Genomic DNA, 23,387 nt, shown 5'->3' with positions numbered 1-23,387 from the left:
GTTATTAAAGATGGTTAGCATATATAGCTACTGCACTATTCCTTTAGTTTTGTATTTTATTATAATGCCATTGTGTTGTCATTATACATCATTACCTGAAAATTAAGTTGTATAGCTTGATATGAACTCAAGTATAAGTGTTCTTTGCTCTACATCCTCTGTGTTCACAATTACTCACTGGCATGGAATTTAAAAATGAACAAAACTACGGCAGATCCCCTGAGCCCGACACTTTGATTCCGCATCATTAAAAGGGCACTTTCAGATGTGCGTGCTACCACAGAGCCAGCCTGGATTATGAGTGATAGTCTCAGTTTGTTCCTACTGTATTGTAAAGACTGTTATGACTTCTGTTCGTGTCTAAAATAACTGACTGTGACTTGTGTGATTCCTGCCTGACATAACTGCACACACTAAACCTGGGTGGTTCGAAGGGGAGGATAATCTGTTCAGGACAACCAATGAACATGTCATCAAAAATTGATTAAACCTGTTCTCAACCACACACTTGATGCACCTGCTCAGGAATCCGGCCTGAGAGTGTCGGTCTAGTGCTGTCCAGATAATGACTGCCTGTCACATGATTCTCCACAGTAGTATTGATATTATTGCTTAGTATACAATTTATGTGGTCCATCTGCCAAAACTAACAACACCATTCCCTTAAAGCGAGTGACGTGTGTTAGATTAATGCTGGCCCTTCTGTGGAGGACTATTGAAAAGTAATACACACCACCCTCCATTCTAAAACAATTAGAAATGTTCACATAATGGTTTTAAATATATACTACGGTAAGTCAAAGAAGCTCCACTAACCCTTCTCTCTCTGGAGTCAAAGTACAGATTCTGCTTTTTACGGCAGCTCTACCTCTAGCTTCTCTGCTGTTTAGAAGCAAGATAGCAATTCAACACAGTAAAATTAATCTTCCAGTCATTAGAATGCAAATAAGTCCACTTCTGAAAATGTTGGCTACATGTTGCAGAATACTAAATGCCCTATGTTGCTACTTTCTGTTGCAATTTGAATAAGTCTAAAGATTGCAGCAGTGCAATTGCTTATTTACTGTATTTGGGATTTATGATACAATATAGGTTGTATGATTAGGGCAAGTGAGGGAATTATGTGAAAATGCCTTACTGTATTTGTTTATCTTAACAAAACAAGAAAATAATCAATGCAAAACCAACTAAAAATAAAAAGCTAACTACAGTATAAAGGTCTAAACTACAGTATATCCATGCATACAGGCATACAAGGTAGGAGATGATGCTACCATCATGATGAATCAGACCACACAGTCATTTAAATGGTATCTGAACATAATGTGCTTGCTGACACGTTCAAGTGTTGTTAATAGAAATGCTTTGAGAGTAGATAAGACAGGCTGCTTTCTTTCATCAACTAGTCCATGAAGTAACTCCATCATGTGATTGTTTGCACCCCAAGTGACCTTTTCTGAACAATATTGTGAGGAGAAAAAACATATTGTATGTAATTTATTTCTATGACAGAAAGGTCATATCTGTCGGCAAAATCAATAATTTAAGATGATGTGTAATTTAGGCCCTATTGGTTGAACATCAACAGAAATGCTTCTTATGTTTATGGCAAACCTGCTGATCTGAGACACTCAATAAGCTGTGCCATTTTAAAAGCTATCAGCCTAGTTGATTGGAGAGATTTAAGCAACTATTTAAGAGCAGCAGCTAATTAGCACTAAATCTAGATCTGATCCATTAACTGCAGCTAATCTTTAAATTACCTGTCCAACGTGATGCATGTTTGAAAACTATGCAACTACTGGTTTCGAGCAACGTCAGCTTTAGATAATGTCACATTTTAAAATCAACAGGGGGAATTTGAAATCTTACTATACAGGCCCGGCGATATGCAATTCATTCAGTCATAGAAAATCCATATGTAATTATGGTAAAAGCAAGGACTGTGATTACTTTTGACCAGATTAGTAATGCACTCCATGTCACTCTTGTTCGCACCCCATTTGCAGCAGGCAATAAAGTACAAATGCAAAGGGGTTGGAGGAGACAGTATATCACTTGTGAACTGTTTTTTAATTCAGATGCAATCTAGCTGCAGTTTCTATCTCAACTGTTCATTTCATTCCAGGTGCAAATGGCTCCTGGTGGGTTTGTGCAAAATATAATATGAATCTTTCTTGCAATAAATGTATTTGTGTGGAATCTAATCAAGACATTCAACATCCTTGATGTGCACCGGGATTACTGTGGTCTTCGACAATGCTTCTATCTGCTGTGATCAAAAACAGTGCTCAGCATCAGATGGACTCAATGCACATGTTGCTTTGACCCACCATGTGACAACTGTGTGCCAGCATCGCATTCATAGTCAGCAACGATAGTGTGATCGTTAATGATGCAGTCAGTTGATTGAGCTGTTACAGAGCTGATGAAGCCTGTTAGAGGAAATAACCAAGATGGAGTGAGCTGTCTGTCAGCTTTACCCTCCATCAAAAAGGACATTTGGTCCCTGTTACTGAGTAGCACCTGAGCAAAAGTAAACCTCCCTTGACTCAGAGGTGGTGCTGAGCGCCGTCCTCCCCTGTGATTTGCCACAGTGGGGGAGGCATGGGGTAGGTAAGGGGGTGGCACATCCACAGAACTGGCAATAAATAACCCAGCTCGGGGAAACTCTTAGATCACTTAGTTTTTTTGCTTTCTGCTGTGCAGGACAGTGGCAATGCATCAACAGGAAGTGGGTCAGAACTACTGTACTGTCTCCAGATGAAACAGGAAATTACATGTTCAACTGGTGTTACTTACACGACTGCACTCAGATGTGATTATGTGTTTTAAATCCTCGTGATGGTAAACATTCAGTAGAAAGTCTAGATACACAACTACATTTTCCCAATAGGGCTGCTAATAGATTGATAAATAATTGAATTGATGAGATTTCAGTGGAACATAAGCATGATTGTGATTAATGCAGCATATCTTCAGCAGTGATTTCCTTTAAAACGTTGAGGGGTGGTGGTAACAAGTTTTACCACCTGCTCTTCAAATATAACCTACAAAGACTGTTCCATGAGATATATGTTTAATCTCTAAAGCCTGTTGTATAATTTGACCAGAAATACAGAAGTATGTTTGTAGATCTTCAATAAAACCTTATCACACTGAGAGTCCTTGCCCGGTCCTAGAGGTGATAAATGTATCACCTCTATCAGAAATGCTGGTATATTCACATTCAACCTGCCTGGATATGCCCTCCGGGTGACATAACAGAATGATACTCTATAAATTCATAGTAATTATAAACATCTAACAAGCTGACAAAACAAGCAAGACTGATTGGTGTGTTATATTTATCGTCTTCATCATATAAACACAAATTATAAACCATAATTCGAGTTGAAAGTGCTGTTGAGAAAGCCTTCTCAATGTCGAACGAGATTCCGAGGTGCAGATGCTGAATGTGTATCGTTTGTTAATTAAAAACTACCCCGTAATTACTTATATAATTAGAAAACTATGTGGAAGAAAAAAGAAAAAAACCCTGTGTTCATACATGAGTATTAGCGAAAAAAAACAAAATCACTGAGCAGCAATAACCAATGCATGAGCATATGATGTTAGTAAGTAGGAAGCTAGATGTCATTACACAACAGGAAAAACCATATTCCACCAGCACAGTGGAATCTGGATGCGTAATGGAATGCCAATGAGACACTGGGGTACTGATGATAGGATGCTACAATAGTATCCGCCAGCATGAACAATGACAGATAATGAATATCCAATATGAAAAGGAAGAAACTGTTCAATCATAAAATATTTTGTAGGATATTATTTCACAAAACAGTCCACGTAGTTTGTGGGTTGGCAACAAGAAAGAAGAAGAATGCATGCTGGATTTTACGCTCAGTACATAATAAATCTGAAAATGAGAATTTATTAGGCAGTAGATCAGATTCAATGGCAAAGGCATGAATACCTACAAAGCCAAATATCAGAATAAGCATTAATTTGGCCACTGAAGGGCAGCAGTAAAACAAAAAGTGTGAGAAGCAGGCATGCGACCAGAAGGTCTCTAGTTTGAATGCACAGTATGTCTGGGAAAATCTGGGATGGGAAAGCAAATGAGAAACATTCGCCTCCCTCATCTACTGCTGAGATGTCCTTGAACCAGGAACAACCCCCCAGCTGCTCCACTGGAGCTGCACAGTGGCCAAATAGAGGAAAAGCATGACTGGGTGAGGCGGGCAGCTCCCTGGTGTGACATGTGAAGCTATACATATGTGAGCCAGGTTGTATCTGAGAAACTGCAAGCGTGTTCAGCAATGCTTTCCTGGAGAAATAAAGGTTAAAAATGCCCAGAAAGGTCTGCAGAAAGCGATGTATGTTAATGCTTCTCAGGCTCTTGGGGGGAGATAAAAGGCGATCCAAACATTGTTTCTTGGGAACTGTGTGCAACATAAATCAGGTTGCAAAAAAAAGGGAGGCAATAACTCACCTTTCGCTTTGCTTTTTGTCCCAGCCACTGATAGCATGAGGGGGTAAAGCAAGGAAACGGCACATTAGATAGGTACAGTATGAAGGAGTAACATTGATAGCATGATGATTATTTGCTCTACCCATGGTGACAGCACATATAAGATTAAACGTTATGAATGTGGAAATGCAAGAAGTATAGCAGTGTTCATTTATACCATACCGTATCACAACTTGTCAAATGTTAGGGTAAAAGTGAGGGCTAGAGACACACCAATCATGTTTGTGCAGATACTTTCACAACTATTATCCGATGTGACCTAAATGACACGTCTTATGTGATAAAATAGAACAAGTAACCGAACAGTATGAAACAAAATGTAAGAGGCAAACCTAAGCAGAGTCCATGAAACATCGACTAAAATACCAGGCTAACCGTAGTCATTTTCCTTTTGGGCATTTCACGATGTGAATAAAAAAACCCCAACAAAACACATTATTATTCAGGCAACTACGCAACTTAGGTTAATGTAAAATATCATGATTGTAAACAATGTGATAGAAATACCAAAAACGGCACAAACATCCCTAACAAAAAAAAAGTATTCAGCATCGGGACACAAACACTGGCCTTGAACACCATTTCATTCACTCAAGAGACAGGTGCTTGTTTGTCTCCAGTGGCTACATAAAGAGAGGTGCTTTGTTGTCTTACAGGTAGATACAAGTTGTCACGTTTAATGAGGACAGACCATTGTTACCAAAGGCATGAGGAGATTAACAGTTGATTTGCCAGAACTTTCTCGAAAAGGACGCAGTGAATGCTAATCAGAAGGAGAAGTGGGTGCCCAACACCAGACAAAGCACCATAGAAGAGGCCAACTTCCAGACACATCACCACCCCCCCACCTAATAAACTACTACACCATGTCTGTGGTGGTGAAATGGCTTTCTAATGCACAAAACCTTGTTAAAAGGCTGGGCTGCACTGACTTTTTTGGCCCCTGTTCACACGAGGAAAAGGCTAACTACCAAGAGCAAAGACTAGAGGATTGCCTATTTCTATCCAAAAGGAAAAGAAAGTTAAACACAAGGACAGAATTCAACATTTGGATTTTCCTCAGGTCACAAGATCAGAGGAGGAGGATCTAACAGACAACCACCCACATCAAAAGTGTTAAACAAATGATGGACTTCGTAAGAAGCCTTTTGAAGAATGCAAGTTATTCATAATGGACAACATTTGCCCCAGATGTTGAACACATCAGAAAAACAGAAAACTGTATACAATAACCACCACTGGTCAGAGATCCTACCTGATAAAGTATATTTATGAGGTCGGAGGTTATATTAATCCACAGCTCACATTAAAGCGACTACAGTTAAAGCAGTGTATACTTAAAACAAAGCTTGTCACATGATGTTGTGTTCCATGCATTCATGAGAAGATTTGACAGATTGTTCCACTCTGTAAAAAGAAGAATGATACACAATTATAGAAGAAGTGGTCTGACATTTAAAAACAATTCTAATAATTCAGCATTTCTTTTATTCACCTTCTATGAAGCTGACAGCTGAATGTGAAGCAGCAGTGGAGGTTTTCCTGAAAGGGTTTGACCGGATCTTTACGTTGTTTCTTGTGGAATTAGTCATTTTCAGAGGTTTAAAAACAAGAGCACTCCTAATATATAAGCTCCTATTTTAGTATTTACCTCTCCTCCACCTTTGGTCTATAGTGTACCGACACCTCCTGTCTTTTTTGGGAAATGTCTAACAGCTAACAGGCCGTCCTTCCTCCCAGCGGGTGGTGCCCGTGACATTGTTCACCCGATGCACACTTCATTTGTTTCTGTCAAGGATCATTCTTGGTTTCTTACCAGCTTTCTGCTGCTCAAAGTTGCATCTGTATTCAATTTGCTCATCAATGCTGCATTCATGTGTTTCCCTGCTGATATTTGAGAACTGTTCTGTATCCATCATAATGACGATGGCATTTTTGCAGAGAAGGCTATTTTAGAGGGAAGGCTCTCTCTCTCTCTCTCTCTCTCTGTGTGTGTTGGTATTAAAAAAAAACTGGTTCTGCAAACTGACTTTTTTCCCCCCCAGTAAGGTTAGAAATGTGATCATGTCGCTCTTTACAATACCCATAGCCAGTCGAATGAAGCCTTGAGGAAAAACGGCTATTCTTTTATTTTAAAACAGGTCAGTGTTAATCTCAAATCTGCATGAGGGACAACATTTTTATCAACAAAAATAGTTCATTTCTTGGTGATCCTTGAACAATCTCTCATCTGGTGAGGAAACTGGGAATAGTTTACAAGGAACACATGCCATTCTATTATTTAATAGAAAATTCATTGTTTTTGACACTCATTAATCTTTCTGTATGCTTCCAAGCCCGCGCCTCTTCCTATTTTCTCCTTACATGAAAGTTATTAATCTCTGACTACCTCTAAATTTAATAGTGTTGACAAAGTCAGACACCATGATAAGATTCTCCTTGCCGTGAACTGGAAATATTTGCAAGCACATGGCAAGCATATCAATATATTCTATCTCAAAAGTATAACGCATTGACATTCCTAAGAGGACTTTCACTGAAAATCAATAGCAGGGTACAAAACAACACACTTCTCTGGAAGAATGTCAATGTGTATAACACATTTATCGCATGGTTAAATGCATGAGTGCATTTAATAAAACCAACATTGTGTAGAAATACTGCAAACACCTTCCTGTTTGAGTTCATGTGATTACCTGACCTGAATACAGGTAGTTACAGCTTTTCTTACATCTGTTTTTGTTAGTAACAACAGGTCTGACATAATTGTAATTACTCAGAAAGAAATACCATTAACCTGAAAGGACTTTGTATCAGAGCAAAGTCGCCTTCTGTTATTAATTAAAAGTTAAAATCTAATTAGAAGTGACTCTTAAATCACTTCTCAACATTTTTCAACCTCCTACAGATTTTTGAAGGTATGCGGAGTTTAGTAAACAATTAATGTTAAACCAGAAAAAAAATGTAAACAAAGTATGTAACAGTTTGAGACAGTTTGTCTCTGTAGGTTTTAACGGCAACGTCTGGTCATAATTATAATGACAGTTTCACATCTGTTTCAGTTGTTTTTCACAGCATCAATGACCCTGTAGCGATGCTTCATGACCGAAAGTTTATTTTTGAGGAGTACAAAAACATTCACCATTGTTATTTCACTGCAGTGTCATAACATTCTGTTAATTATTGCTTCTTGGAAAGAGTGCACCAGTACTGACTAATAAAACCCTAGTTTATTGTAGTATATAATTCATGCCAATTTGAGCATGAATAATATACCACAATAAACTATGATACTGATATGAATAATACTGCTTCACTGCCTCATCAATGAGATGCAAAATGCATTATGATTAGAAGACTATGGAGTATGGAAAAGGGCAATGCTGGTTCAGAAAATAATATTCTCACTTAATGATCATTAAATGAAGACAATGCTGGGAACGATAGCTTACTTAGCTTTACCTCACAAACCTCAGTGAAGACGAGGAGAAAATGTTGAGACAAAATGGAAGAAACCATTTTCAGGATAAACAGATGAGTGCAATGTGGGCCGATTAAAAGGATAATAGCCATTAATGACAGAGAAAGAAAGGCAACAAGGCAGGGAGCTGGGATTTTGGCCAGTTTGGCCACCAGATCATATATTTGAAAATAATAAGTCAGCCTGCTTGTTAGCTGTATTTGCGTTGTGTGAGGTTCAACATGCGAGAGAATGAAGTCCATTCATTTATCATTTCGGAAGTGGGGAAGCCGGCCTGTAACAAAGCAATATTGGCCGGTCCCTGTGGTGATTAGTTTAACCGACCACTGAGAAGTTTGTCCTCTAAGTGAGGGCTGGTCTCTGTCCCTCCGCTGGCTTCACAGGGGTCGCTGCTCTTCCTCTGCCAGTGTCACACAACTAACTCTCCTGGGACAACGTGGCTGTAAGTAACACTTTGACAGGGAAGCACTTCATCATATTCAGCTGGAATTTTGTTTGTTCCCCCCCTCTCTCTCTCTTTCTCTGCAAAACATTTATTTTTATATAAACATTTTTATATATAAATAAATCCCATATGTTTTGTTTACTATAGTTTATAAAATGTAATTTAAATGCACATTACAATTCCCAAAACATTTTCAAAATGTTTGTTTTCATTTAAACGATCAATGGCTTATCAAAAAATAATTGTTAATTAACTTTCCGTTGAACGACTAATTAATTAAAAAAACATTCCGGCATTAGTTTGATGCTTCAATACTTACACAACCATTCATTTTCAAACCTTTATTGCGCATGTTAGGATTTGATTTGAGCAAATATGGAGAATCTGTAGTGCCTCATTGAGAGCCATTTAATTGTTGCTAATCCAGTTCATAATACAGGCTTTCAGGAGAGCAACACAGTATGTTATAGAAGAATATTTGCCCTTGAGCAGCACTTGATTGAAAAATTATGCTTTTTTTGTGTGGGAGGATTTAATCACAATAGATCAACACAAAGCTGTGAAATCAAAAGTAAAAAGTTTGGAGATGCAATCAATTGAACATGAGGTGAAACAGCTGGTAAAGTTCAATGGCTGTAATACTGGCTCACCTGTGTCCAGAGTTCTGTGAATAATTTAGTCTTTTAGTGGATTATTGATGAGGTTGAGCTGTAAGAAATAGTCAGTACCTCTATCTTTGTACAGATTATACGGAATAATGCCGAATGAATAATCCGATGAAAAGAGCCAACTCCTCGACTAACAGCGGCGACTCCCTTCAGAGCATGTTCTCCCCTCATCTGGCAGCACACACTGCTGCAGAAGCTAAAAACACCACAATTTAAACACACTTAGAGCACTCTGAAAGGGTAGCACTACAAGCACACATATGGTTCCTCCTGACAACGCCCCAAACCAATTCCTTCTTCAATTTTTCATCTCCGTCTGCTGTGTTTTCTATTAGAGCGTTCATGTAACGAAAGCCTGCGAGTGTCCCTCCAGTTAGAGCAACACAAACATGGGAAGGCGAGCCAAAGTAATTGAGAAAACCCTGTTTTCACACGGCTGTAATATGTTGTAGCCACTGTGTGGAGAATAAGGGCTCCTTATCTTTGCACGTAGCACTGGGATTCGTAAATATAAATACACATACAATACTTGTACATGTTGGTAGCATTTATGCAGCCATGAATCAGAACAGGAGTAAAGCTTTTATACTGCCATGACGTGGTGGGCTGTGACGCCAATTACTTTCTCTTTGTTTCATCTTACACCACTCCGTCCATAGCAGCCTTGGACTTTACCATGACACTTCAAAGGCTGTGCCTGAAGCAAAAACAAAGATTTGATTTCAGATTTACCAATGCAACAGCTCATTGGACACAAAATTGCCTTTTGCGACAGACGTCGTAATAAGATGTTTTCAATGCAGCCACATGAACGATTCAGACTTGCAATTTAATGTGAAACGACACGAGCTTACTTCTGTCTGGTCGGCGTACAGCCTGCACCCGCCAAACGAATCAGTTTAGCAGAAATCTTCTCATAGCATGTGTACAGGTATGCAAGACAATGAAACCCTATGGCAGTCAGGATCAGGGAATAACCCCACAACCAAGGTGCCTGCAGCTCCTCCATCACTCAGCATTACCTGCAAGATGCTTTGTGGCGTGTACTGCACGGGGTCCATGACACCATGCCATGAGCATACGCTTCAGTCCAACTGAGCTGTATTTGATATAAAGTCAGATGTTTCAAAGTGATTTTGGAGTGTCCATCTCCTTTCCATGTGTTACAGAAAATTGCTTGACATTATGGAGCTGCACAAACGTCTCGCAGAGGCCCTGTGCATGCAGATGAGGGTCCCCACTTAAGGCAATCCAGTACTCGATTCCTTAGTCTTTATCTGCTAACCCCCAGGATAACGGCACACAAAACACTCCTCTCCACTGGGTTCAGACTGGTATGATGGCACTGTCTGACTTCATAAAACACACACAGGAATGTATAATTACAAAGTCCAATTTTACAATCAATGTGGAGCAATAATGATTATTGAGAAACAACAACACATTATGCTGACATTTACATGTTTGAGTTAATAAAACACTACTATTCCAATAATTTCCCGAGATGAACATTTGTATTTTATTCCTCTACACCAATCACCCAATTTATACGTGACTAAAGCACTGCACAGTTGGGATGTTAATGCAGTCTGAATCAGACTCTGACATGGCATTATAAAGGGTGCTTTACAGGATTTGCTGTCTTTAATGTTGCAGTCTTAAGAAATATGTCATGAACAGCAGGAGGGCGTTGCAACAAAACTGTATTTTGCTTTATCTTCTCATCACTTTGTGCTGTTCAGAGGAATAAAAGAGGATTTCAAGCTGTAAAACACAGATAATGCTGTTCACTTGGAGCAAAAACATGTCACATCTATTGCATGAAATGTAAAGATGCCAAGTTCCGATGCTATTTGGTGATGTTAAATGCATAATTGAATGAAATATTGTGTCAAGTGTCTTCATTTTGATTTGTCACTGGTCTGTCATGTCAGCTCCGCATTCACGTCTCCTGCCTCGGAGGTACAAAAACAGATGGAATTGAAGGATGAAGAGAGGTGATGTTCTCAAGGTCAATACATGCCGCAAAACTGGGAGGGAGCAGGTTGTCATTGGTGACAAACCCTTCAACTAAATGTAGTTCATACAAATGTTGTGTGGCGAAAGCGGATAGTGCCATGGCATAACGTAAGCACATGTGAAGCACACTTGCACACACACTCACTTCATCACCGTCCTGGCAGATCAGTCCCTTATCTTTCAAAACACACTCACAGTGGTGTTCCATGTCCCAGTGATGGAATTCTAAAGAAGGTCAACCTCTGGAGAGTACTTCCAGCCACAAAAGATAATCCACTTTGATGAATCTGTTCATAGTCTGAAAGTGTCACCCTTAAAGCCTTTTGGAGTCATCGTCTTCCACCTTGATATGAAATAGATGCTGCATAAATCACTTTGACTCGCAAACACCATTGTGCTTTATGACACATTAGCCTGAATTGAAAACTTGTTGAGAATGACAATATGATGTGTTGGAGATGTTACAATGAGGGGCACTTAACACTCTCAGTAGTTCAAGATGAGAATACCAACCAAAACTGCAGTGACTTTGCTTCTGATGTGAATGAAGCACCTGGACAGTAGCATTTATAAATCATTTTCTTTTTACGCATGGGCTATTCTTCTAATAATCATTTTAAATGAATACACTTTGAATTCAAATACTTTTCTTTTGTAGTTTTTAAGACACAATTGTCTGTCTCTTTTGGCATGAAGAGGAGAAATTTCCATACACTCTATATAATGAGGGGAGACCATCAGCGTGGTTGACCTCCTCTGATGCCCCGTTGACTTTCTCATGGAGGAAAAACCAACACCTCATGTAATTGTGTCCCATGGAACACTGCTAACTACCACGTTGATGTTCGCCAGTAGAGATGCATCTGACTTCTTTAAACCAGCCAGTTTAATTTCAATTAAGAACCCTGATTGCTGAGTTCTTGCAGAAATTGGTTTTGAATGTATGTTATAATATCACGGGCTCCACCAAACTCAGGGCCACAGTGCTGTTGTTAAAATACAACTGAAACTTTTCCATACTGCTCCTGGCTGACGCAGAAGAAAACTGCTTCTGAGCCACTGATGTTGAGGTGTGTGTGGTGAGGGGAGGGGGGGTATTGGGGCACATTCTCGGAATCTTTGGACAGGAACTCCAGCAGGGCTACATGGGAATTTCACCACCACCCTTATTCATGGAACTTAAGAGCCTGAGCCCATTCATCAGTGACAAAGCCTTCCTCTTGAGGGTTAACCTGCTGAGACCCTACTCTAAGGCACTGGCTTTCAAGATCCCAGTGCATTTTAAAACACCAGCTATCGAGGGCACGAGTGACTCAACTTTGGGGATTTTGGCACCTTAATGGAGTGCTTTTCAAAGCGTGCATGGGCTCCACCATTCAAAGTTGCATGTCTGCATGAAGGCCACATGTCGTCCACAACAGCTACAGATGACAGCCGGAGAGCCTCCTGGAAAGGAGTTAAGCAAGGCAGGTGGTAACCTGTCCAATGTGCCAACAGTAACATCAGGCTAGTGCTCGAGGGAAGAGGAAAGCTGACCAGGAGCAGTCTCTCTGCAAAGTGGATTTAAAGCCCCACAGGCATTGTACCAGAGCAATTCTAAATTCTTCTTCTTCTTACCATTATAACATAATCTCTTGTCTCTCTTTCATATCCCTAATTTCTACTAGATTTGATGTGAGATCACACACATTTCTTATCGATGATACGTCAAAGCTAACAAAGACTCATTACTTGATGGTATCAAAATGAACAATGAAAATGAATCTGTTCTGTGAAAGTAAAACTCCAAACCTTTAAATATTTCAAATATGAAAGAATGATAGATAATAAGACCAGCATCCACACACAGTTGTGATAATGCCAAGCATTATACTAAAATGCCGTAATTGGCAACCTTTTGTCATCAAGAGTCGTGTGAAAAGTGGCATGAAAATAATGTATTTGTAATTCACAAAGGCAAATGTAGGATGCATTAACTGCTTCACTTTATCTGGTAGAAAATCACTTTAGTTATTGTGATTGTAAGTGGGGCCATTAAAGGCAAGGAGACAAGTAAAACTTTGTTGAAATCAACTTTGTACGGCTCAACAATCCTCTCATTGTGAGTGACAGCAGGTAAAGTCACTGGGGCTCTGGCACTACAGGCAGGCAGAAACAACGCACATCAGTTCTGAAACTGTATTTATTTTTCTTATTTTTTTTGTACCGTGAAAACAGTTTGTCAGATTTGGCATCAGTTTTCTGGCCGGCAGTCCATCTCCATCGTTCGCCTCATATTGTGCCTGGTTTGAGTCTGTTTACGCAGCTTATTAAAAGCTATCTTCATTCACATAGCTTACGATTACTGTGGAACACCTATAGCGATTCAAGATTATTTTTTTTAATTGTAGAGCTGGCAGATTCAATTTTTCTAACTGGTTTATAAACATTGGCTACATCTCAGGTAGCAATTTAGCAACAGTTGCTAAAGTAATTAGGACCTAACTTCCAGCTCAGACAGAGCTTTTAACATGTAAAACAATCATAAGCTATATATATATATATATATATATATATATATATATATATATATATATATATATATATATATAAAGTCATGGCCTCAGAGTGTGAGCTGATATGGAAATCAATGTCACTGAAAGAAAAGAAAATACTCAGGTCATTGAATAAGATCAAAAGTCTGTCATTAAAAACACAGTGACAATGCAAAAAATGAATCAATAGAACACGATTGGAACTGCATGCACAAAAACTCAGAAAGTTCATATTTTCTATGCTTGCTTCGTCATGTGTTTCAGTGGTACTTTTTTCATTTTGAATGTTTTGATTTCAATACCAATATCAATGGTGTGCAAATGTAGAAGCTATTTTGAATACTTTTCTATGGTGGAGTGTGTGTTGAGTACTAATTACAATGCAGTGCTAAAATGTATTGAGCCTCAACTGCACAATTGGATAAAAGAAAATGATTAAAAAAAAAACAGCAAAGGAAGGTTTTGCCAGCAGTCCTTCATAAACAAAGCCTTCTTGGTTCTGGATTTCTCTTGAAACTAGAAACTCTCCCAGTTTTTTAAATTATATTGCTAGCCATGCTAATAACAGTACAGTTATAGTTTGAAAAAGCAATGACAATGAGGCAATCAAGCTTTTTTTAATTCTTGTTCAAAATAATTTTAAGAGAGACTTGAAATCATCAATGAGGCAGAAATAGCATGAATATTTTAAACCTGAGGTCCACCTGTGATATTCCTCAGGTATTCAAATGTTACTCTTTATGACTCGCCCCATTTCAATTTCTAAAAAAGAATTATGTTATAGTTCAAATGGTCAGCAGGCCTCGTGCAAGTGACACTTTCTAATAAACCATGTTTATTAACGTTCTTCTTGTTGCAAAGAAGGTGCAGCTTAATGACATTACACCAAAGTAACCTGACGACACCAACAGCTTCATTCACGTCGATGCTTTACAGCATTACACTAAATAATAAAATGAACTGCTGCTTAGTCAGGCTTATGGTGCAACCGTCTTCTTTGATAATATTCTAATTGAATGTGCACATTAGAACCATAAGCTATTGGTGAACAACATGTATGCCAACGCAGGGGGTTCACCTTCCCCTGGACCATTTGTGCTGCATGGGTCAGAGAGTCTGAGTTGCACAATCAGAGGAAGATTTAAAAGTGCATATTTAAAAGAATCAAACTGCTCAATGTATCTAGGACTGTGCTATGATTTTATGAGTGGGACAGGCAGTTTAGTTGTTTTATCTTTGTGTTTTTGTGTCTTTAAACATGATTTGCTCGATAATTAGTTGACAACCTGCAGTGGGATTTTGAGTTCATGCCGAGTGCTGTTTGGTATATGGAAGTAATCGTCCACTGATATAAGTGAATCAGCATGACCAGAAAGAGCTTTTATTTTTTTGGCACATGGTAGGACTGCTCCGTGCCAGCTGGTCCATTCCCTGCACTGGAAAAAAAAAATGAATATGATGTGGACATTCAGCAGGCTCCTCTTGTCTTTAATGAGAGTGTAAAATCAATTTTAGCCAGTTAGTGGAAAACCCTTTCATTATTATTGTGGTCAGAGGTTGATGTTTTTCCTTTTTTCTTTATCATTATTACCTTTCTTGCCCTCTTCCCTTTGTATGACTACAAATGAGCGATTTGTAAAGGAAACTACGTATTATTTGAAAATGGGAAAAAGCAATTTAATCATGAAATACAAAAGTCTACTATCCAGTATTTACCCCTCACAGTCATGATGTGGTTCAGGGAATGCAATTTACAATGTTTGAAGTACTTTGTGTAAGACAGAGAAGACTTTTACTTTTTTTTTTTTTTATTTAACCATAGTGATACTGTCAATGTGACTGTTCCTTTAGGAGACTGAATGAGAAATCAGCTTAATTCAGAACCAAGACGTATACCGAGTAAATGTCCCCTCGCCTTTTCAGATTAATCAAGAAACCTCCAGGCCGAGCTAGTCAGGTCAAGTTCAATCCAGACCTTGGTGGTGCAATAGCCACCGTGACCAGACACACACCCTGTTGTGGATGAGACAATGTGTCTGCTGGAAATGAGCCAGTAGATGCACAGTGCCCGGACTGGTACTGAGGCAGGGTATATGGGAATTCACTTTCCTTTGACACCAGGCACACCACAGGCTCTGGCAACAAAGAAACCACTTGGCCGAGAATGGGAAATCCAAGGAAACTGCTTGCCTCGCAAACATCCCTGTCCACGGAGCCATTCGCTCATTTCCAACTGTGCCATAGTGTGCTCTTAATCCCTAAAATACTCTCTTTTCCCTTCTAAAACAATGCATAATATCTAAGCAGATACACAAAAGAGAGAAAACACAAGCCTCCTGTTTAGCTCTAGCAGCTCTATTATGTTTACTGCCAGATTTAGTGCAATAAAGAAGAGACAAAGAAGGGCAGAAAGAGAGAAAAGCATGGTTCTAAAAAACGATAGCTCAAGGAAGAGATAGTTGGGGTTCAACCAAGGCAACACTTATCCAGAATCCTCCCTATGGATACGGTGGATTATTCGTGACACTTCCACAGTATAATTGTCCAAGTAGCCTTTCAAAGTGACAAAAACAGAATGCAGAGCTTGAAGGTCTACATGCACTCAAAGATAATTCACCATGTGACCTGCACACATCTATCTTCCCAGGTGCCGTTGGCATTTCAGGTGAGGACAGGATTTCTATCAAGCTTCTTTAAGATGGATCAGGTGTTAGTTTTAATACGTCTTTTGGAACACGTTTGAATAGACAAAGTCATTACAATATCCAATTCATTCATATTTTAAAAGGGCGTTCTGTGGATTATTCAAAGTAACAAAGACACTGATAATCACTGAAAACGTGATTATGGAGAGATTATTTTTAAATGCAAATTCAAAGATGTGAGCACCACAAACACAGTCCCATTCACCTTTGTTGTACTGTTGTGGTTGTAATTCCTGCAATTTGATAAGAAGAAAAATGGGTTTGTTTTATGGAGTTCTTATCTCCGGCTTCACTGGAAAGTACACGTGGTATAGCTCAGAAAATGATATCTTCTTTGTGAAAATTGAATTCTGTGCCTTTTAAATGTATTCTTCATGAGAGCAAACATTCAATCAGATCAAAGTCAATGCAAATATATTATACTACATATAACTACAAGATACAAAATGGCCCATTCAAATATGTGCCTGAAACCTGAAATGCTTTCTAGGTACAAATAACCCTGCAAACACACTTTGGAGGAGTAGACATTTTCTCATCTGTGACAAAACTTGAGTGAGCCGCAATTTAATGGATCAGAGTTCTGTGCATGGCACCAGATGGGGGTCTAGCTGGCGTACCCCTCATTATTGAGCCTCCAAGCCCTCCTCTCTCGCATTGCCACCTGTCCAGTACGTCTAATGTTATTCTCGCACCTGGGCAGGCCATCACAAGCTATCATCAAAGTTGTGCTCTGAGGGCATCCAAGTCTTTCTGCAACATGTCACAGCAAATAGAAAGAGAAATGACACACATTCACCTTGAGACTGCACCATCCATAGATTACGGTAACAGCCTTTGAAGGAAGTTGTAAAGCCTTGCATGATACAGTTTTCAATGAAACATTACAGTAGAAAGCAACAAACTAAAAGTTCCCTTTGCTATCCACAAGGGCACATATTTTGTTGAATAACAGAATATGTATTTATTCAAACCACGCTCTCACACACTAACCTAAGCTTCCTCTTTATCGCCCAGCAGGAGCAAAACTGTTCCAATCATGGGAAGGAGCAGCTGACAATGATTCAAATTGGCTAGAACAATGCTCTCAGAAGCAGCTGAGGGATCCATATGTATGAAGATAACAGCGGCATCAAACAGCTGAGTCCACTTGTTTTCTTCTCTCCAAACAGGAAAGTTAGAAGGAGCTAGCCACGTCTGCCAGGCCTTCATGATTATTCCTGTATTTTACTTAATGAACTCTTGGAAAGGAGTCACCAGCTAACTTCTTCTTCTTTGAAATCATTTTATGTTATTATTTGCCCTTGTAGTCTTCCTAATGCAACACTCCTGTATGGCAGTATAGTGAAATTACTGTAATAAAGGTACATTAAAGCTGTTATGTCACTTCATAATATGTCACCCCCATGATAAGAGGGAGAATTTCCTGAAACCTTGTGAAATGGATGTCAGCATTGTACTTATTCGACTTTTTGGAGGCTGCACTCAAAGTGGCAGTCGACTCTGTTCATCCATCATGTGTAATCTGTTGTCTTTGCCTAGATGGCCACAGATAGCTTCAGCTAAGAACAAACACCTCGTCTGTCATCAGGGCTGTGTTGCACCATTTCAGTCTGTCCTATGTATGAGGGGAGACATATGTTGTTAGGATGATAGCTTTGCAAACATCTTTGGCAATGTGTCCAAACGTCAATCCTTGCCTCTGGACACCGGGTATGTGTTTCTTCATCGCTTTCATTAACCGATCTCAAAAGCTACTCAGCACAAGGTCTAGAAGTTGATTAAAAGGCATGTTTGCTCGGAGGCAGGAAGAACAAAGGTTTCACAGCGCTGCACGGGGAGCACAGTATCTGCACGGCTGCCATTAAAAACTGTAATATCGGTTTAGCCTCCCGGACCCCAGCCATCAATAAGAAGGTCTTCATGACTGACAAAGGTAAACAGGCAAACAGCTCACAGGCACAATCCCACCTGATAAGGCTCATAACCTCATTCACTCTTCAGTGGAGGAGTTAATCGAGTCAGGCCGACATCATGAAGTGAGATAATGCCAATAAATACCATTTTCTCACACCATGTTCAATAATTGTAGCTCTCTAATCCACCAATTGCCAGGGTCTAAGGGTGAAGACACCGCTTTAAGATAAGGCTCGGTATCATCATTATTGCAATCACCATTACTTTTCGCTGCTAAAGAAGTTGATATGTTGTGGATAATTAGCGACTTTCTACTTGAGAAGCATTTCATGTTGCCACCAGCTCCTATTCCTCTTGCAGCAACGTTGAAGAGAAAGTGGAGCTCATACTAATGGGTCTTGAAGGCGCTGTTGTTTGTACTGGACTATTTCGCCTGTGTTCAATTATGTATTCATGGCTATTCTCTTCACTCCTGAGGAAATAGGAATACATAACCATTGACTGCTGTTGCCAGGGCACACTCGCATTCTCAATACAAAAAACTTCTACATGTTGTGATCTCAGCCTACTGTCCAAACAATTGTCTGTTTCACTCATTTCTCTGCCTCCTGTGCGATGTGTAATTTAGCACTGTCATAACCGATATCTATGACAGTCTAGCTGAGAGTTCCTTCATAGACTAACAATCATCAGATTTGCTCATGTCCCCATGTTGACAGAAAAACAAGAGCTTCAATTTTATCAGCATTGTCAGTTCAGCAGTCATCCCAGTCAAGCCACACTGAATGCCCTTGACTACAAAACGCTCTCTGGTGGAGGCTATTTTTCATGTGTTTGTTTACGACATGCCACATAGGAAAGGCGTGCTGTTGTTTACCCTACTTTTATTATCCCCCTTACAAGCAACCTCTCTGCAATTAAAATAAAATCCCCTCCGACTAATGTGTCATGATTGCTATGTGTCTGAGTGATGGATGCATGCTGTTCAGACACTGTTGCTGAGGTACCATTTCAGCCCGTAGAGGGAAGGTGGAGTCGGGGTGGGGTGTTTGGCTAAGTCATACCCGTGGCTGAGCCCTCCATCACACTCCTCGCAAGATGGACAGATCAAAGATGGATTGCTTGCCATTGGCTGTCGGGAAAGAATCACCTTGTGATCTTGGAAATGTTAGCTTCTATCTGTGTCCAGTGTAGTTTTGATATATATTCATATCTACTTCTGTAGCCCTGGCTAAAATGTATTTATATATCTGGATTTAAATGGCCATAAAACAAAGTTTACATGCATGAATATGGTTAAATATATATGTAAAGATGTTTAAATAAGGTTAAAACAACTTGCATGAACAGTTAAAATGTAAAATGTAAGTAGTAGTCTTTACAGTTCAAAGGCTGAATGCAAATGAGCATTGTTTGTTTGGGATGTACACATGTGGTCAATCTTTTCCTTTATGTTAATTGGAGCGTCCAGGGACTATGTATGTATCCGAAGGTAGAGGGGGTTTAAGTGGGAGATGCTGCGTGCAGTTTTTGGAAAGATGGAGAAGCGATTTATCGTTGTCGAGTGAATACTGGATACTGCATGAGAGCAATAATGGCTCTAACTTAGTGGTGATGACCAGTAATCCCATTGTTTGGACTATTGTGATCTACTACAGCAGCTGGCCATTTGTAACTGAGAGAGAGGATTTGGAAAGCCCCTTTGGACCACTACGGAGAAAGCTCAGTCTGCTTGTGTGCCACTGTAGACATTTCTTCTTCAGCACACCACCAGCCATCCATTACACACCCGTCATCTCCCCATCATCTTCCCCTCTGCTATGCCCCTCTACATGATCCTTGGACTTCTAATTACCGATACAAATGTTTCTTTTATTGCTTGTGTAAACAATGTAAAAAATGTATGATTAACAAACATCCTCATCTAATGCCCCTGAGTTAACTACGACGTGTGGATAACTGTGAGTCATTAGAAAACTGATTTGATATTCATATTTTAATAAATTACCAACAAATCAACAGAAATATCAGCAGCAACACTGTGTGAAGTTAAATTAGGGTATTTTTTCTTTTTTATTCTGAAGCCTTTGAGAGATTTTAATTGCTTTAATTGCTTCCCTTTGACATGATATGATGAACTTAAACTGATGGAAGAAAGATCAATATTAATTTCTGCAGACTAAGAGTTGCTTGCATTAGTTGACCACAGCAAAGGGTCACAGAACAGAAGGTCATCCCTGCTATTTTTTTAAATTTTGACTGGAATTCAACAGAGCATTAAAAAGAATATTGAGATATTGAGAAATATTGAGAAAAATATTGAGAATAATGTCATATGTATCATATAATAAATACCAATCCTTAATAATGGGTTCATTAATATTAGCCTGCTATTGGATGCAGTCTGCATGGATTCACATCTTCAGCAGAAGAATAACTGTTGTAGTCACTGCAAAACTTCACTTGATTTTACATACAGTTTGAGATTAGCACAGCAATCAAATTATAAATGAATGAATGGAAGTAATTGTTCCAATCAGGACAGTTTCAAGCTTTTAAACCTCCAGTCGGTATGACTACCTATAAATCCTGATGTTTGTGTTGTCTGCCAAAAGGGATTCATTATTACTGTTGTTCAGGCTTAGAAATTGATTGAATTAAAACAGGCAATTCAAAGTTTACAATGCTTATTTGCAAATCATCATGAATATGATTATTCTTATCCCGGGCCAAGTATGAAAGAAATTATAATACTGGAATTTTAAATTGAGCAACAATATTTCAATTATCTGCAGCTGCAATGAAAGTCAACATTAACAATTCCCTGGGTATATTAATTCTTCCCTTGTTTGGAAGGCAAATATTATCTAAGTGTGCTGTACAACTAAAGGAGTGAGATAAAAGAGGGGCGATAGGGATAAGGAGTTGAAAACTAACAGCAATCCCCTTCACATTACACAAAGTAATTTGATTCAGTGTTAATATGTGATAATGAATGGGGCTTTTACTAACCTAGCCACCCAGAATAATAAAGTGTAACATAAACTTTAAGGGAATGTTATTCAGCAAATCGGGTAATTAATCTATTTGGGGGGAAAAATCAAATGAATTTTTATGTTTGCGCTGAATCCAATCACACATTATACAACATTCCCCTTGTTTAAATAAGCAACCCTTTGGAGCTTAAGACAGGTTTAGACAAAAGCCCAGAATGTTATGATGAACACAACAATTTACGTAGTATATCCTTTAGAAATGAATGTATTCTGCTTGCAGCAGTTAATGAGTATTAAAAAACCCCTCTGCGACCCAGCTGAGGGACCTAAGTGCTTCAGCTAATGCGCAATACAAGATATTGCTTTGCATCACATCCATGTACAAACACTTATAATGAAGAAAATCTCAAACAAGATGTTTTTTTGGGGGGTTAATATGGTTTATATTTGTTAAGTGTAACTGAATCATCATAGCAAGATGGGCTGGTCCTAGATATATCCCTGGTGAAGTTAAGCGTGACTTACAAGGCCTCAGTTTATGCGAGCCTGTAATACCGACAGCTCCCATATATGGGCCACATTACTGACACATCTGTTGTACGATGAAGATCCCATAACCGAGCTGCAGGGAGAGATTGCTCTGGTTTTACAGGACAGCCGATATTGGACTGCAGATTGCAGCTCCAACAACATTTTACACATGAACTCTAGTAAAAGTGAAGGTTGGAACAGCATCAGAACCATCAAAAGAGGAGTTTAGAATTATTGGTGGACACAACATCAGTTTATATGGCCATATGAGGTCACAGTTTGGTTGCTGGGATCAAGTAATCGAGTGGGTGTAAAGATGAGACAGAATTCATCACAATATGTCAATGTAGTAAATTCATAATTCTGAGTTCAGGGTTTGGCAGACAGCGTCTGGAAGCATAACACCAACCAAGGACAGCAAGTATAAAGTATTTCATACTGTAAAGCCTGCACGTTTATATTTGCAGCTTTTGGGGAATAATATTTGACTTTGATATTCCTTGCGTACATTTACACCGGTCATTGATCTGATGTGAATAATGTCCAATTAGGTCAGACAAAAATAGCAGAGCAAATAAATCATGTTCTCTGCGCCTGAGAAAGGAATGCACATCACAGACTGTCAGGTGTGCAAACGAAATTACACCTCCCATAGGGAACGCGGCACATGTACTTCATTATTCCTCTTTTGGAGAGACAGAAAGTGCAGTCATCGCACTTTTCTTACCCATACACCTACAGTTCCATTAATTCTGACACCAGCAGCTTAGCCTCACAGGACTAGAGCATAAGCACCTGGGCCAGGATCCATTGTGAAAAACAGTACTTACTTATGCTGTAGGTATGCTACTGGACTGGGGAAACACCAGATCAGTTGTGTGTGTCAGTGTGGGTAAAGAGGGTCGAGGCAGGGTAAGAGCGCAGTCTAAAACCTATTCATCAAGAATCAACTAGCAACATGTGGGGAACATCTGTCTGTTCAACTTTTGTAGTTACAACTTAAAAGACGCAACATGGGACAAAGAAACGAATGTTCTTTCATGGATAGTAACAAATCATTCTTTTTCTACAAGCATTCTGTTCAATCAATTTCATCGGCACACAAGACCAGAGCCAGATTGAACAGGTTTGCCATTGCTGAAAAGAACCAATGAGTCATGACAGAAACAGTATCCGATTTTGGCAAGAGAGCACAGGCAGAAGACAGAATCGCTGGAATGCCAGTGGACTGTATCATAGGCTCAGCATGAATGTTGCCTTTCACTGAAACTATTGAGCCTTGGTTTCCACGGAATCTCAGCGTTGACTCACTACAACAACGCCTCCAACACACGCAGACAACTTACATAGTAGGGCTGGTATGGTACAGCACTCCATTTGTGTAGCTGACTGTATCTTTTGTAGGGATTGGTTGTGACTCCTTGACTAGTTACTAACACAAATTCTTCATCCACAACTGGAGGGAGAAGTATTGACATTCTGAGTCAAGTCAATGGCTCTCAACATTGGAGTTGGAACCTTAAGTGTTATAGCATTAGCTGATTATTACTAATGGGT

At 39.3% G+C, this 23,387-nt stretch overlaps 1 protein-coding gene across 3 annotated transcripts in view; it reads right to left on the bottom strand.

The window, feature by feature from the left end:
* Nucleotides 1-23,387, bottom strand: part of LOC311020270 (cell adhesion molecule 2-like) — a 111,596-nt gene that overhangs the window by 31,236 nt on the left and 56,973 nt on the right. For 2 of the 3 annotated variants that reach the window (XM_084020227.1, XM_084020228.1), the window contains exon 2: nucleotides 4,496-4,522. The exons of the other annotated variant lie outside the window; for it this stretch is intronic. In XM_084020227.1, the coding sequence (XP_083876353.1) occupies nucleotides 4,496-4,522 (27 nt within the window). The remainder of the gene's footprint in view (nucleotides 1-4,495; nucleotides 4,523-23,387) is intronic. 3 annotated transcript variants of the gene reach the window in all.

The sequence above is a fragment of the Eutrigla gurnardus genome (genome assembly GCF_963514095.1).
Source record: "Eutrigla gurnardus genome assembly, chromosome: 10".
Taxonomy (NCBI): domain Eukaryota; kingdom Metazoa; phylum Chordata; class Actinopteri; order Perciformes; family Triglidae; genus Eutrigla; species Eutrigla gurnardus.
The sequence above is the reverse complement of the archived record's forward strand: the minus strand, read 5'-3'. Positions and strand labels throughout refer to the sequence as shown.